At 31.9% G+C, this 16,455-nt stretch overlaps 1 protein-coding gene across 1 annotated transcript; it reads right to left on the bottom strand.

Moving 5' to 3' along the window:
• Positions 1-893: 893 nt before the first annotated feature.
• LOC143071639 (glutathione S-transferase Mu 4-like) lies at positions 894-11,376 on the bottom strand. Its single transcript, XM_076246099.1, has 7 exons — positions 11,218-11,376; positions 7,503-7,578; positions 6,208-6,272; positions 5,720-5,801; positions 4,809-4,909; positions 3,276-3,371; positions 894-1,706 (listed from the first exon to the last, which is right to left on the bottom strand). The coding sequence occupies exons 1-7, from the start codon at positions 11,248-11,250 to the stop codon at positions 1,512-1,514; spliced, it is 648 nt and encodes a 215-aa protein (XP_076102214.1). The 5' UTR covers positions 11,251-11,376; the 3' UTR covers positions 894-1,511.
• Between the last annotated feature and the right edge of the window lie 5,079 nt (positions 11,377-16,455).

Genomic DNA, 16,455 nt, shown 5'->3' on the forward strand with positions numbered 1-16,455 from the left:
GTTTAATATACAAATTAAAAGACAAAGTAGTGAAAATGCTGTTTAATATCTATTTAATACAAATGAATGTCCATCATTTATTTTTAAATGTATATTTTCTTGTGCATTCATACTGGATACACATATCATGATTAAAACGTATCATCTAAATATCTAGCACAAAAAAAATCACAAATTTATAACATCTTTAATTTTTAAAGAATTCATAACAACTACTTTATGTTGAATATGGAATGTTATATTCTTACCAGATGATATTTCATCATTTAACTATAGCTATTTGCTGTAAAACAATACCTTAATTTTATTAATTGTTGGTTTGATTGTTGTATTGTATTGTAAAATGGAAAAAAAGTTGTATGCAAAATGCTAACTTTTCAGATCTAACAACATACTATGCAAATAAAAGTAAATTCTAAAAGGACATGCACTTATGCATTTAAAGTCAAAACTCAACAAATTCAAATTTATATCCAAAACATTAACAACCACTTCTTTTAGTATAGATATAACATGTACTTAAAGCACTGACAATGTACTGGGTATAGTAAATTATCATTTGATCCGAACACAGGATCAGTGTATAAAATCTATTATCTTCAAATGTTATAAAATCATTAATTCAAATGTATAAAAAAATAGAAAAACAAACATGGCACAGACATTTGCACAATAACCTAAAATAGGCATTTTGGGGACTATGTCATTGTTAATGAGACTGTTGTAAATAATACATGGTATGATGTATATCAAGAAAAGTTTTTATTTGGAATTCTGAAAAATATTCAGATTATCTGAACACATACCCTTTCTGCTTGCAATACCAAGTTTAAAAAGTTAAATCCAGCCCTAGTCTTTCTATTTGACTTTGCGTGACCAAAATAACTTTTTACTAATAAAATAATTGGCAAGATAATAGATATTCATAGAAAAGACATAATAGGCTATATATTACAATCCCTTACTCTGAAGAATTTATCATGTATAATAATATAATGTTAGAAAAAACACATCAATAAAACATAAAAAAATCACATAATAAAATGTTTCTAGAATACTAAGGAATTCGTGTGTTACTTATTTTCGATGGTTTCAAGTATATCATTAGTTGTAAACTACAAATTTAAGTTTACAACAAATACAAATCTCATATTGGCTTCTATGCTGATTTTGAAAAAAGCAGATATTCAAGCATCAGAGAAAATAAAATTTTCCTTAAACATGTGTTAACTATTACCCTTTATAATCAGGTTACCCACAACAAAACTTTGATCTGTTATTCATCTTAACATACTGCATTGAAAAATTAAAAAAAAAAACACTTTTCCCAAATTCTTTGTTCCATATTGGCTAAACATTTAGAGGTTGGAGTACACCATTTAACACATTTCTCCCAACACCTTTAAAACTTTACCTACATTATATTTTGAAATAGCACTATCATTACATAAACACTTATTCAATCTACATTGTGTTCATGATACATCAATGTTCACTACGCACTGTAAAATCTATTTGAAGGCCGCAGACTTGTTGTTGATTGGTCGTTTCATGAACTTGTCAGACGACATGTATTTCTTTATGGCGGGAAGTGCTTCAAATCTTGCAACAAAGGCAGACAACTTTGGATATGAATCTAGAATTCCTGGCTTCATTATTTTGTGCTGGTCTAACAATTCATACATTGGAAAGTCACATACTGTAACCTATAATATGCATAACAGAAAAGTTATTAGGTGTATAAATTGAGAGAAAAACTTCCAACTTTGTCCACAATCATAGTGTTATCACCTAACATATGAAAGGGTATTAAAGTCAATTCTTTTCTATAGAAACAATAAACATAGACAAAATAAAAAAAATATTATTAAACTGAAACATATTTCAATAAAAGTATTTAGCAGGAATATGTTTCAAAAGACGTCATACCTTGTCACACTATTCATGCTAAGTGAACCTTGAAATGTAGGTCAGAACCCTACTTTGGCATATGTTATATATAGATTCCTACACTGCAACAAGTGTATTACGATATTTCTCCACTCGAGACAGTTAAATTTTATTATTTAAAGCGTGAGGCTTGCCGAGCTCTTTAAATAACTAAAATTTAACTGTCGAGAGTGGAGAAATATCGTAATACACGAGTTATAGTGTAGGAATCTGTTTCTCTAATGATTTTTATCCTTCTTTTTCAAAGATTTTCAGAAATTTGTGTTCTTTATATGCGACGTCATCAGGCATGGTCGCCTTTTTTCATGACATCACAATAGGAAAATTCAGAAGAAAACAAAACATTTAGACGTCATAATCAAATTTCGACTAATCATTTGCCAAGAACAGATTTTTCACTAGTGAGGAGAAATATTTTTCTCACACCGGTCAGGAAATGTGAAAATAGCACAAAAATTAGAGAAAAATGATTTATATCATAATGAGCATGTGAAATACATTTGAAGATGATGCAATGTCAAAATAATACAGGACATACATACACACACACAACATATCTTAAGATGGGAGTAAAATTGAGTTACAGATGAGATGGTTACCTATCAAAATTAAGTAAATTATACAAATGTTCATAACAAAGGAAGATAACTTAACTTGTTTATACTTACATTAGCTCCAGTAAAAAAGTTCTTATCTTTATCACAAAGGGAAATAACTTAAGTTGTGTATCACACTTAAATTTGTTTATTAACGTCTCCTGGGAGACGTTATTAAGAATTGAACGATAGACAGTGTGTGGATGAATGCTTCTTATCACCTAGTTGGAAGATATTATGAGACGTGAATAAGTTCTTTGATTGGTTAGGACAATCCAAACCTAGTAAATGTCTTTCAATCCCGTACAGTATCGGATTTGTCCACTCTATTTTAGCAATTAGATTTTGCCTGGTCATTAATCAAGCATATTGGTACACAGGTAACTTTATCTATAAATAGCCGAATCTTCACAAGTTTTGTAAACACACACAAGGTTAAAAGATATACTACTTCATAACGTGTGACCTCATGTGTGTGGTAAAATTTGTTGATTGATATGCAAGGCTATTCTGAATGAATTAATCAACAAAGCGAGAACCCTTTCTATTTTCATCAGCTAAGAGACGGCTAGCCTTTTTTGAAAAGCTATTACTTGTACTTACATTGGCTCCAGTTAAAAAGTTCTGTTTATCACAAAGGGAGATAACTTAAGTTTTTTTTTTATCACACAGGGAGATAACTTAAGTTGTTTCTCACAAAGGGAGATAACTGAAGATTTTTATACTTACATTAGCTCCAGTAAAAAAGTTTTTATCTGCAAGAAATTCTTCAAATTTAGCAAGCATTGGCTGCAAATTTTTAAAGTAGTCTTCTTTCAATTTTTCCTGTAATTAAAATGCAATGATACACATTTTTGTTTTATATGAACTTTAAATAACATAGCAAGCAAATACTCATGTTTAACATGTAAGAGTACATGAAACTTAAAAAACACTTAATGTTTCGAGTTTTCTCACTTAAAAAGTAAATTTGCATACAATTAATGTTTTTATACATGTATTTAGAAATAATCCCATCTAATTAAAAAAAAAGTATATTAAGTTCAAGCAAAGACATACTCAAGATGTACTTGTTTTAATAATTTTATTTTTCAAAACAATGAAATTCCGAGCAGTATTATACATGTACCTTAAAGCTAACTTAAGTATAATAACAGGCAAAATTTTTATCAATAAGAGAGATATAATACAGCCCAAGATCAAAACCTGAGGGCTGATATTGACTGAATGGTTGGTAATATGCTACAAACTATTTTATTTTTTTGTTAGATGGTATATTTAAGCATGCAAATTGGATAGGTATCGCAAACACAGGTGTGATACATAGAGAATAATACATGGCAAAATCACATAAAGGCCCTCTGGCTGATATTGATATCTCGGGATGATATGGCATGTGATACGGATTTTGCCATGTTTTATGTGCTTTATCATATATTTTTATAGGAAAGTACATATGAACTGCTCTCTGATCCCTAGCACCTGGGTTTCCTTCAGTTCTTCTTTTGTCTTGTTTTAAAAGCTTTAAAATAACTTCTCAATTAAGCATCTGAAGCACCTGGGTTACCTTACAATTTGCGTGCTGTTGTTTAAAAAAATATTTTGTTAATTATTTTTTTGTGTGTTGTGTACATGGTATTTCATTGAGTTCTTTTTTATAATTGCATTTAGTGTGTCACAAATATGAAAATTCGACGTTTGTGATGTCACATTCCAAACAATGATGTCATTTAATAAATTGCATCACGCCAAAATTTTTTTGGGGAAAAAAATCTGAAGAATCTTGCATAAAAAAAACTGAGTTGATGAAAAAAAAAAGAAAAAAAGAGGTGTGATAAAGGGTGCAATAAAGGGTATGATAAAGGGTGCGCATCATCAAAGTTGTGCACTACAGATTAAACAGCAGGCTATTTATCATATATTCAAAACTAGTGTATCTACTACTAAATGTATGATAAAGGATATTAACAGCAGGCCCTGTGATAAAACTTTCAGATAAGTAATTATGTCTGCTATCTAAACAGCCTTTTTCAACAACCAAATTAATGATCAATACAGTGAAACCTGTGTTTTCCAAATTCTGAATAAATTGAAATCCTATATAAATTGAACCCAGGCAAAACCGACAACTAGCCTAAACAGAAACAGACTTCACTGTCTAAAAAGAACCTTGGCTAAATTAGAAGCCAGCCTAAAAGCAGACCGAAGGTTCAGTTTGTAAGGGGGTTTAGCAGGGACATATTTCACTGTAATTTTACTTACATAGTCACCATTGTAAGCCAATCTAACGGTACCATTTCTGAAGTCCATGGCATTCTCTAACATCACATCACAATCTACTATTTCTTGAGTTGTCTTTCCCACTGTAATTCACAAACATACATGTAATACATAAACCATAATGATTCTAAATTTAAAAAAATATGAAATTTAGTTCACTTTCTAATGGACACCTACACTTTCAAACCATATACATTATATAATCAGGTCATTAATCAAAATTTCATCAACCTGAATAAATAGTCAATTTTAATTGAAGCGGATGACATCAAAAGTTCAATGTAGGATAAAAAACTTAATTCACATAGTTTTTTCTCATTATAAGATTATAACATAAATGTATAGATATAAAGGAATTATTGATAAAGTATTTGTTTGTTTTATGCGTTTAATCTTTTGTGCAAATTGTTTACCAAGATTTTTATAAATCTTTATTCTCATCACCAAATACATAGGTACAGAGAAGTCTTATCTAAAAATGTATTCATAAGACATATTTTTCTCAATATATTTTGCTTAGGTAATATATCAATAATTGGTTACCACATAGATATGTCTTGCTTTTGGGTAGTTTTTATAATTAAATGCAAATGTTGAAACTACAATGGCAAATTTTAATCAATTCAACTATGAAAACATTCAAAGTCAATGAACTATAACTGAAGGTGCAGGGTAAATACACCTCCATGGAAATGAGAAATGAGATACCATTTAGGACTTTCCCTTGGAAAATCGGGTTAAATATGCTACACATGCCAACATTTGTCCACAAGAAGCACAGAGCATTACATGAAAATGGTTCTTTTGTAATACCATTCCTTAAAACATGGATGAAAATTCCTACATGATTTACAGCATGAAGAATATTTCATACTTAAAGTATTTAATCTTACACAAGTCATGTTTCTTGGCAATGTATCTTAGAATTGAGTTACTCTGTGTGATTTTGATGTCCCCATCTATGTAATATGGTAGCTGAAAAATACATTGTTATAGACATATACAATTATTACATTGTTTGCAATGAAATAATAATTTCCAGGTCAAAACAACACCAATATGCATATACCGGTAATTAAAATCACTTTGCATTTTGATCAATGGATTGATTGAAAAACACTTTCAACACTTTTGTGCTATTTCTGACATGGTGGTCAGTTTTTATTTGGGGAGGAATTTCCACTTTGATATTATGATCTAAAACAATGTGATCCTAATCTAATAAGAATATCAAAAAAGTGTTAAAAAATATTTTTTTCATAATTTTCCATGTCTAATTAAGAAAAATCAAATGATTTCCTTTGGTGATGTCATTTTTGTGATGTACTTTTAAAATTAATATACAAAACAGGACTCATTGTTGATAAGTATATATACTTACATTTGGGAAAGGTAATCCTAATGTGTTCTTGACAGAGGTCCAGCACTCTCTGCTGAATCCTGGACCTAAAGAGTAATTAATAGAACTAATAAAGACAGTCAATCGGTTTTAATGAGCACATGCAATATTTTTCTTTACTTTGAAATATATTTTACCATTCAGTTTTTTTATATGGGGCATCAACATGTACTATTATGGTATCCTTTACATCCTTGACAACCCATGTGGATCTGGCATGGTCGGTCATAAGATGTTTTACAGCCTATAGCTAGATCTTACATGGTCAGTCATAGAACACCTGTCAACTTGAGAGGATGGGTAGGGTTAAGATATTACCACTTTATGTGCCATATCATCAAATGTTATTTGTAATACATGTTTTATAGTAGCATGGATGCAAATTATACATTTTATTTTGAACTTATAAATTCATATGAAACTTCAGATTAACAAAAATGATGCATATGTTTTTTTTTATAACTAAATTGATATTTTTTATTATAAAACTTGGTGTACATATACTTTTTTCTCAAGAAAATTCTATTATTTGTCCAAATTTAGAAGCAATTAACTTTTTTGTAATTGATAGCTTCCAGTTAACAATTCGCCAATATATATTCTGTATGCAGTGAACTCAATGTGACCTTTCTCTTAAAAATCGGATGCTCCCAATAAGCATTGATGTAAACACTGAAATAAACTATTATGATACTATTGTACATGTTTAACATGCTCTTTTTTGGCAAATAGAAGGAGATTCCCGATTTTGTAGAGAAAAAAATATGTATCATGCATCATATAAAAAAGATGTACAACAAATGTAGTATGATTGCCAATGAGACAACTGTCCACAAGAGACCAAAATGACACAGACATTAACAACTAGAGGTCACTGTACGGCCTTCAACAATGAGCAAAGCCCATACCGCATTTTCAGCCAATATGCATGATAAAGAAATTGAATAGGCATGATAAAAAACATACTCTTGAGAATTGTAATATGAAATCATAAGATTATATCATATTAACCATGTTAATATACAATAAGATTGGGCCCAAAAAAATAACTCATATTTTATTGCTAACACTACCTACCCTAATTGTTAATGATTACCATACCACTTTTTATGCCATTTTGAAACAATAACTTTTAAAGTCAGACTGATTCCCTACATTGTAGTAGTAACCAGCTCAAAAATGTTTGTAAAATAAAATTATATTGCCTGCCCTACTGCCTACCCTTTTATTTTACACCACATTAGCAAATACACACGTATTATTTGTTTTGTCCTTACCATCTCCTTGTTCATATTGGACATCTTCAAAGTCTTCTCCAACATAGTTCTGTAATAACCTCACTGGCTGTGCTAGCTGAAATGGTTGAAGCAATGCATATTGTACATGTAATTGGAATGTCATGAATATAATGATAAACAAAAGAATCATTTTTTTTAAATATTTTTTCAGAAGCAAACCTCTTTAACTCTGCCCTCCACTGAGGAGAATCAAATGTATCCTGCAACAGGGTTAGGAAATAGAATGACACTTTTTATATCCTCTCATTTAATTTTACTGCATAAGCTAAAAACATCATCGAAATCTTAAAAACAGTTTGATTACAGTGGTCTCTTTAGTTTATAATCATGATAATAGACAAGAGGAGTGTTACACATGTTATACCTAATTTCTTTTGGAATTCTGAGTTTGGAGCAATTTACTAAATTGGCCATGTCAAGCCAAATCAGAAACACACGGACCATAATCAATATCCAAAATAAAAAGGAATTATATCATGCCCTTCTGCCTTCACATCATGCAGTCACTGTCATTATATGTTAATAGCTACAAACAGCAAGGGAAACATTCTACTTCTACCAGATAATGCCACACAATCAACAAATTGATTATTCTGCAATGACTTTGACGGGCATGGGTACCCCTCCCCTCCCCAAAAATGTTTGATTTGTGTTTACTTTTCTGCATTGGCTAGAGGTATAGGGCAGGCCTCGACAATAACGCTTGTTCGATTGTCCGGTACCAGAGGAAAAAAAGGTTGGACAAGTAAAAGCTGTCCCAAGCTTGTCCGTCGGGACATGTTCAATTATTCTGCAGAAAATAGATTTTAATAATCCAACTTTGATGATCAAAGTAATTATAAACAAAAAACAAGAAAACAAATAATAATTTGACATGTTTCTGCATTGTGTTTATTAAAAATGCAAAATCATTTTCTTCAACATGTTTGCCAACTTGCAATCGATAATTGTCGAGCCTGAAGCTCGACATAGGGATAGTGATCCGGCGGCGGGGGCGTTAGCTCACTTCTTAAAAGCTTTATATTTTAGAAGGTGGAAGACCTGGATGCTTCATACTTTGTACATATATAGATGCTTCATGTTACAAAGTTTCCGTCAGTCACATGCCCAATGTTCTTGACCTCATTTTCATGGTTCAGTGACCACTTGAAAAAAAAAGTTCAAATTTTTTGTAATGTTGAATTCTCTCTTATTTGATATTTATATATAAGTAATAGGATAACTATATTTGATATGTGCGTACCTTGCAAGGTCTTCATGTCTGTCAGACAGTTTTCACTTGACCTCGACCTCATTTCATGGATCAGTTAACAAGGTTAAGTTTGGTGGTCAAGTCCATATCTCAGATACTATAAGCAATAGGGCTAGTATATTCGGTGTATGTAAGGACTGTAAGGTGTACATGTCCAACTGGCAGGTGTCATCTGACCTTGACCTCATTTTCATGGTTCAGTGGTTATTGTTCAATTTTTGTATTTTGGTCTTTTTCTCTCATACTATATGCAATAGGTCCATTATATTTGTTGTATGGAATGATTGTGAGGTGTACATGTCTAGCGGGCAGATGTCATGTGACCTTGACCTCATTTTCATGGTTCAGTGGTCAAAGTTAAGTTTTTGAGTTTTGGTCTTTTTATCTAATACTATATGCCATAGGTCAACTATATTTGGTGTATGGAAATATTTTATGATCTTCATGTCAGTTGCGCAGGTTTTATTTGACCATGACCTCATTTTCACGGTTCATTGCACAATGTTAAGTTTTTGAGTTTTGGTCTATTTTTCTATAAGTAATGGGTCAACTATATAATATGTTGTATAGAAGCATTGTTAGCTGTACATGTCTGCCTGGCATGGTTCATCTGACCTTGACCTCATTTTCAAGGTTCATTGGTCTTTGTTTAGTTTCTTGGTTAATGTTAAGTTTATGTCACAGTTGTAATAAAGCTTAGCTTATACTTAGGACTATCAACATAATATCAATGATTAGTTTAGAAGGCGAGACATTTCAGCGTGTGCACTCTTGTTTTTAACTGGTTCTTTGTCAGGTATATTTTCAAAGGTAAAGGTATACTATTCTTGGAAACCAGTCTTACTGATCCGAATCAATAATGCGCTTTGTAGATAAGGTAACTTTACAGGACAGTTCGCCACCTCCACAGGTTTTACTTTAGCTCCAAGTTTAATAGACAGTTTGGCACCGTAGGAGACATATTTAGTAGAAATGATTGATAGCCAGTTTGGCAAGATAGGAGACATGGCAGATCAAGACAAATCAGTACCTCATTTTGCTACCTTAATCTTTTCCTTAAAATACAAACCATATGATACCGGTAATTTTTTTCACAAAAATACTTTTTTTTTATTTACCATAAAACTCACAAAATCATATTTGATCATAAGTAGAAAAAACAATACGCGCAATATAGTGACCTCTAGTTGTAAATTTCTGTGTCATTTGGTCTCTTGCAGAGAGTTTTATCATTGGCAATCAGACCTTATCTTCTTTTTATTGATTGGATTTGAATAAACTTTTTTCAACTTAAAAAAAAAACAGGATACAAATCCAATGAGTGTACAGGCCTATCAGATGGTGCCTCATGTGCAGAGTCTGATGAGACTTGCATTGATGAAAACTAGAAGTCCTGTGACATGACTAGATTCAGTTGTACTTGACTCATATTTTTGCAAAGTATTTCAAAAGAAATACATCAAATGCTGTTCTATTGTTTAAAATCATTTTGTTCCTTTAATCAACTTAAGGTGTAAAAAGGTTATTTTTGATAAAAAAAAAAAATTGGACAAGTAACAATTTTATTCGGACAAGTAAGTTTTGGAATGTACTTGTCCTACTGGACAAGTTGGAAAAACAGTTATTATAGAGGCCTGTAGGGGGAGGGTTGAGATCTCACAAACATGTTTAACCCTGCCGCATTTTTGCGCCTGTCCCAAGTTTAGTATGGTGTTCATTATCACTGAACCAGTATATATTTGTTTAGGGGCCAGCTGAAGGACGCCTCTGGGTGCGAAAATTTCTTGTTGCATTGAAGACCTGTTGGTGACCTTCTGCTGTTGTCTGCTCTATGGTAGTGTTGTTGTCTCTTTGGCACATTCCCCATTTCCATTCTCAATTTTATTGAATTGTGTTCAGCTTTGTTGCCCAGACAAATTTTGAATGCTTACATCTTCAGATGTATGTCAAGCATGTTTCTTGATAGTCCGAGATTACTCTGGCGTCCAACGGCTGTTTTGCCAGACAAGCTGGGGCCACAGCCGTTGGACGTCAGAGTAATCTCGGACTAGTTTCTTGACAGTCACTTGGGTGGCATCAGATGACTGTCCTTTCATATTTCTCCATTTTAAAAACATGGTAAGGCTTGCATGTGTTCTTATTTTTCGTTCATTTATAATTGATATCGATGTCCAGTGGCAAATATTTCATACTGGTTGTTCAGGGCTAAACTATGATTAAAAAACACAATAAAATAATTACTGTAACAGAATTGTAAGTAAAACTATTAGTAAAATTTAGCTAAAATTAAGTTCGAATGCGTTATGACTTCATTTTTTCACTGAGAGCAATTATGATTTTCACTTTCAGAGGTGGACAGGTACGTGTTGTTCTAGATTTTACCCTTATATCCTCCAGACATGCATGGATTTGTATTGTTCCTAAATTATTGTAACTACTTACGCCTCTTATTTTCCAGTACCCTAGAGTAGGCATCCTTTTAATTGTCACTTAAATTCAACTAAGTTATAGATTGAGATGGAAAAGGTGTCTTCTTCGAGTGCTCTTCGCCGGGTTTTATAAAACTCGTACTGCAGACGGAAAATTATCCGGATGACGTGGTCACAAGAAAATTTGTGTCTCGATTGGCCAATGACATTTTAGATTTTTTCCGAGGACCTTCCCTTTTCTTGAAAACGGATTTGCAGGAAAAGCGGTTGATGTGTCTAGGTTGGATTACAAGAGGCCTCACCCTGTTTTAACTTGATCAATTTCTTATATATACATATACGAACTATTTTTTTTTAACTACAACGGCATGCATGTTCCCCCCCCCCCCCCTCTCGGGGGTGCCACTTCAAACTTTTTTTGGTAGGGGTGAGCAGCTGAGACATCAAGTACCCCACCCTTTTCATATATTTTGTTTATCAAAAATATATACCTTGTCATATATCAATTAACAAAAAACAGACCTATTGATATATTTAAATATTTTTCATCTTCTGGTACATTATTATAGATTTTTTTCCCGCTCATCATCACGTTCTTGTTAAGAAGCAAAGTAGTCGCAATAATATCACCTTTTTTTCCAATAAATTCGTCAGATCTTGAAAACCTTTTTCTTATTGCCCCTTTTATATCTTTCATTATGAAGATATTTCAATTCCAAAATACAATACATATAAAAGACGTTTGGTCTGATCATACAAACACCTTCACTGATTTAAATATTAATTAAAAACTGATAAAAAGTTTAATTGCCGTTCCCTCTTAAGGTAGCACTACAGTCAAAATTTTCTGACTCCAATCAACAGTCTTTAAAGATTAGTTTCTACAAAACTACTCAATGGATTTTTAAAATCTTTAACTCATTTTAAAGCTGAAATATAACTCTTTCTTAATCTCTATATAAATTTATTTTTTGTTTGATTAATTTCAAAATATAGCTCATTAATTGCCCAAAAAGTGGTCTTCCAACTTGGATGAAAATGGCACATTCATGTCAAATGGTAGTAAAAATCTGTTTTCATCCCTTTAATCAACCATATACAATCAACAAAACCGTGTCTTAGATTTTTGATATATTCCTCCAGTAAGAAGATATATTGATTTAACTGCTGGGTTCCAAACCTCATTTCACCTTTCATCTTTGAAGATCTATAAATTCATTTAGAAACAAATTATCCAAAAACTGGGACACGGTATTGTAGAAAATACATCCTTTAATCATATATATCAAAGTCAGGCCAAAGGGGGTAATCATTAAGTTTCTATTTTCATTTTTTCCTTACAATTCTCATGAAAAATTGTTCTGAGAAATGACCTAAAAACTGAATTTCCCCCTTAGAACCCCTATAAAGACAATATAAATACAAAAATTCCACTGGGAACACCCCAGGAGTGTTCTGATACCATTACTATATCAATAGAACCACACACTTTGTGTCTTTGATGCTCTAATGCTGTAAATTTTGCATTATATGTGAACTGTCCAACACTAACTTGGCATTTGGCGGGAGTTTGACGTCACAGATTTGACCAACATCTGTGATGTAGTAATTAAATATAGACAAAGATCCGCCTCTTTCCAGACAGTCTAAGATAAGAGAATAACCTCATTGACCAGCTGTATATAATCAATGTTTAACATCATTATTCTGTATATATAAAGAATAACTTTCATTTGAATTTAAAAAAAGAAATAAACTGTCTGAAATAAGCTAGAACATTAAAAGTGTGCATAAAAAAACATGTTCATAAAAAGATCAAGAGTTAGACCTTCTTGAAAATCCACTTTCCACATGTTTTTTTTTTTTAATTTAATGGAACTGACAAATTACACATAAACTGAAAATTAGTTAAAATGCATAAAACTGTATTTAAATGAATAAGACCAAAGAGAAGATATTTATACAGACAGTCAGAGGCTTTCAAAAATACTTTCCCATTCTTTACCATATTAATTTTATTTCATTTTTTGTAGATTTTTTCCTCTTAGATTTTTTCTTTTTCTTTGTTCACTTCCATGTTATATAAACAATTTTTGTTGCAAAACAATAAGATAAGACTACAATTTTTATCTTGTGGTCAGGGATTAACAGCTGGACACTGTTATCCACAGATGATTGACATATTAGCCCCTCCCAAATGCCTATATACTTAGATTAATTACCATGTGCTTTTATTTACATAAGTTCAATATCAATTTTCTCCCTGTTGTGATATGATAATGACTTTGGGATTTTTACAAACTGCCCAGAATAATTCTTACTTCAAAATTATGTGATAAAAAAAATATCTTCAAAAAATCATCGTTAGACTGTAGTGCTACCTTAAAGGACGCAGTCACAATGGAATTTCTTTAAATAGTTGTTATCATGTACAAACCCTCAGTTGAATGTTAATTAGGTGCAAATGTCAATTTGGTCGGATTTATTGCATCAATCACTGGCATCAATGGAAATACCACATCAGAATAAATAGAGTTTAATTGGTTTGACAAATAACTGATGCATTTACGACTGTGATTTAACAGCATCAAAAATAAATACGGACATCTGATTAGTTTCAGATACTTATGATATAATCAAGCAAGTGATAATATGAACCTATTGATATATTTAATCTGAATTTCTCACCCTTTTCATATATCATAAAGCATGAAAAAGTTACCTATTCCAGCGGCTCATCCCTACCACTAATTATATAGTAAGTGCCCCTCTCCCCCCCCCCCCGAGGCATGTACAATGAAAATTTGTGTTTTTCTTGTTGTTTCAGTTTAATTAGTTTTCAAAAGGATCAAACTTTTATGTTCTTCATTCAGACCCTATTTTCATAGAAATATTTTGAAAAAACTTAGCTTTTCATAAAATATTTTTTAATCATTCGAGAACTTCCCTAATTTTATCTTTCTTTTTAATACCCAACGAACCCGGATACGTGACAAACTGCAGACCAACAAAAATCTGTTTATTTTAAGCAATATGTTTATCGATTTTATGTATTTGCTTTAACTGATTTACCGAGTGCATGTGTATAGTTTATCTGTCATTCATGATTCATGATGCAGTTTCATTTGATATTCTATAGTACCCATTGAGTTGTATTAACACTGGCATGACTATTTTAAAAAGGCATTAAGTGTAAACAATATGTTATACACTGAAATACGTTTCAATAAGCAACGGGAAAAGCTATCGGCATAAGCCCTCTATAAACAACAATGTAGCCTAAAATATATGTCTTTTAAACCGTGGCATTACAACACACAAACACACAACTATGTTTAAGATAACAAAGTGACTAACAAAAATATTCATGTTCCAAAACTATTTGACAGTTGGCTAGAAGTATGCTATAATATACAAATAACTTTTCATAAGCGATAAACGAGCATACATAAAGGAAATAGTATGACTAGGGAATAAAATGATTAATTACAGAAAATGTATAAGGTCTAAATTTAACTGATAACAAACAAACCTAAAATATAAAAGCGTTCCTGTACACGTAGTGATTTTTTCAGTCCGAAAATAACATCTGGAAGTATATTTTATAAGTATAGGGGCTCGCTTCGTTTATGCTTCAGTTTTTCCTTATATAATCAACGAAATTTTTCCAGAAAAGGGGGGGGGGGATGGCGGCCTCCGGGCCTCCCCTTAATCCGCCTCTGTGAGGCATATGGCGTGTCAAACGTTGCAATATTCACAATAAATCAAAATATTGGTCATAAAGTTAAATAACTGTTCGTAAAAGACGATATATGTTAATTAAAACGAAATATTTTCAAAAAATCAAAATTTGTGTTCATAAAATAAAATATAGATGCATATATATATACAATATTTAATTAGATAAATTTTTTTACGCGGCCTATTTATGTGCCGAGCATTTTCCCCGTTTCGGGCCGAATCCTTATATCGTTGATATGTCAAGTCAATGCACTATTATTGTCTTTATACTGCAATCTAAAAAAAAACATTTACAATTGTTGTTTAGTGTGTTCATGTTATTTATTTGATTTAAATATTGGGGAAAATCCCCCTTTAAAAAGGCCTCATATCACACAGGCGGAGAAATATACAACACGATGAAATGTACATCATTACCTTTTGAAAACCGCAATCAATGGTGAACGAATTCGTTTGTTTACAGACTAAAATATCAACAATAAACATAAAACATAACGATTTATAGGTTGCAAACAAAAAATATTAATAAGTGAAATATGTTTTCCCAAAATTTGTAAAAGAAACAAGTTTGAGTCGTTAAACGCATCGTTGTTTACATTGGAAACAAGACTGTGACAGGTTGAAGAGGTCGTATGAATAATAAAATATAATTTGGACAATTTCTATTTAAATATTCATGAGGAAAAGTGATATCAGGTCAGTGACTGTATATGACATAGAAATATACGGTCAACGCATTTTGACTGCTCAAATAGAACGAGTGCAGTATAAATATAAATATAACACTGGCATGCAGTATGCTTAAAAGACATTGAAATTCTTTCCAATATACTAGTAGTACAACCCATCCGTTATGCCGCATAATATCTGTGTACAGAAAACAACAGAAATAAAGTGCATACTAGTAACACAGACATGATATATGCTACAGGCAGGTAGGCCTAGACACAATAGACATATATCTCCAATATATACATTGTGTAGTACAGCAACTAATGATTTAGAACACTTCATACTTTCTTGTAGTAAACATAAGCATACAGTCACATGAAATTAACCTCCACAAATAAAATCATACATGGAAAGCATTGGCTCTATTAGAACTTGGTTGACTGTGTCATGGTTAAACAAATTACGTTAGTCTATACTCGCAAAACCATCAACTATGGGGAAAACACTAGATAGAGCAAAAACACTAGAACACCTCGCAAGGCTAACTTTAGGTTATTGAACCCCGTGACCGAATTAGTGACGTTGCGCGCAGTTGAGGCTGAATTTGAACGCAATACATCCCATGAACCAGAAGCCCACATGGGAATGACATCCAGATTTTACTTGCACACCATTGCCGTCTGGTGTTATTGCTTCTAGGGATTTAAATTTTGTGATAGAAGGTGTGATTATGATCAAAAAGAATCATCATAATATGGGTAAATCTAGGACCACCAACCTATGTGCACTTTGGTGTGTAGAGTTTGTTCACGCCATCTTCCTACTTATTTATGCATTC

This window comes from Mytilus galloprovincialis, chromosome 1 (genome assembly GCF_965363235.1).
Source record: "Mytilus galloprovincialis chromosome 1, xbMytGall1.hap1.1, whole genome shotgun sequence".
In the NCBI taxonomy this organism is placed as follows: domain Eukaryota; kingdom Metazoa; phylum Mollusca; class Bivalvia; order Mytilida; family Mytilidae; genus Mytilus; species Mytilus galloprovincialis.

Coding starts and splice junctions, on each gene's coding strand:
- LOC143071639 (XM_076246099.1), bottom strand. CDS start 11,250: ATGCCTACTCTAGGGTACTGGAAAATAAGAGGC. Junction 6,273..7,502: donor CCAATATGAACAAGGAGATG/GTAAGGACAAAA, acceptor ATTACTCTTTAG/GTCCAGGATTCAGCAGAGAG. Junction 5,802..6,207: donor TAGGATTACCTTTCCCAAAT/GTAAGTATATAT, acceptor TGTATTTTTCAG/CTACCATATTACATAGATGG.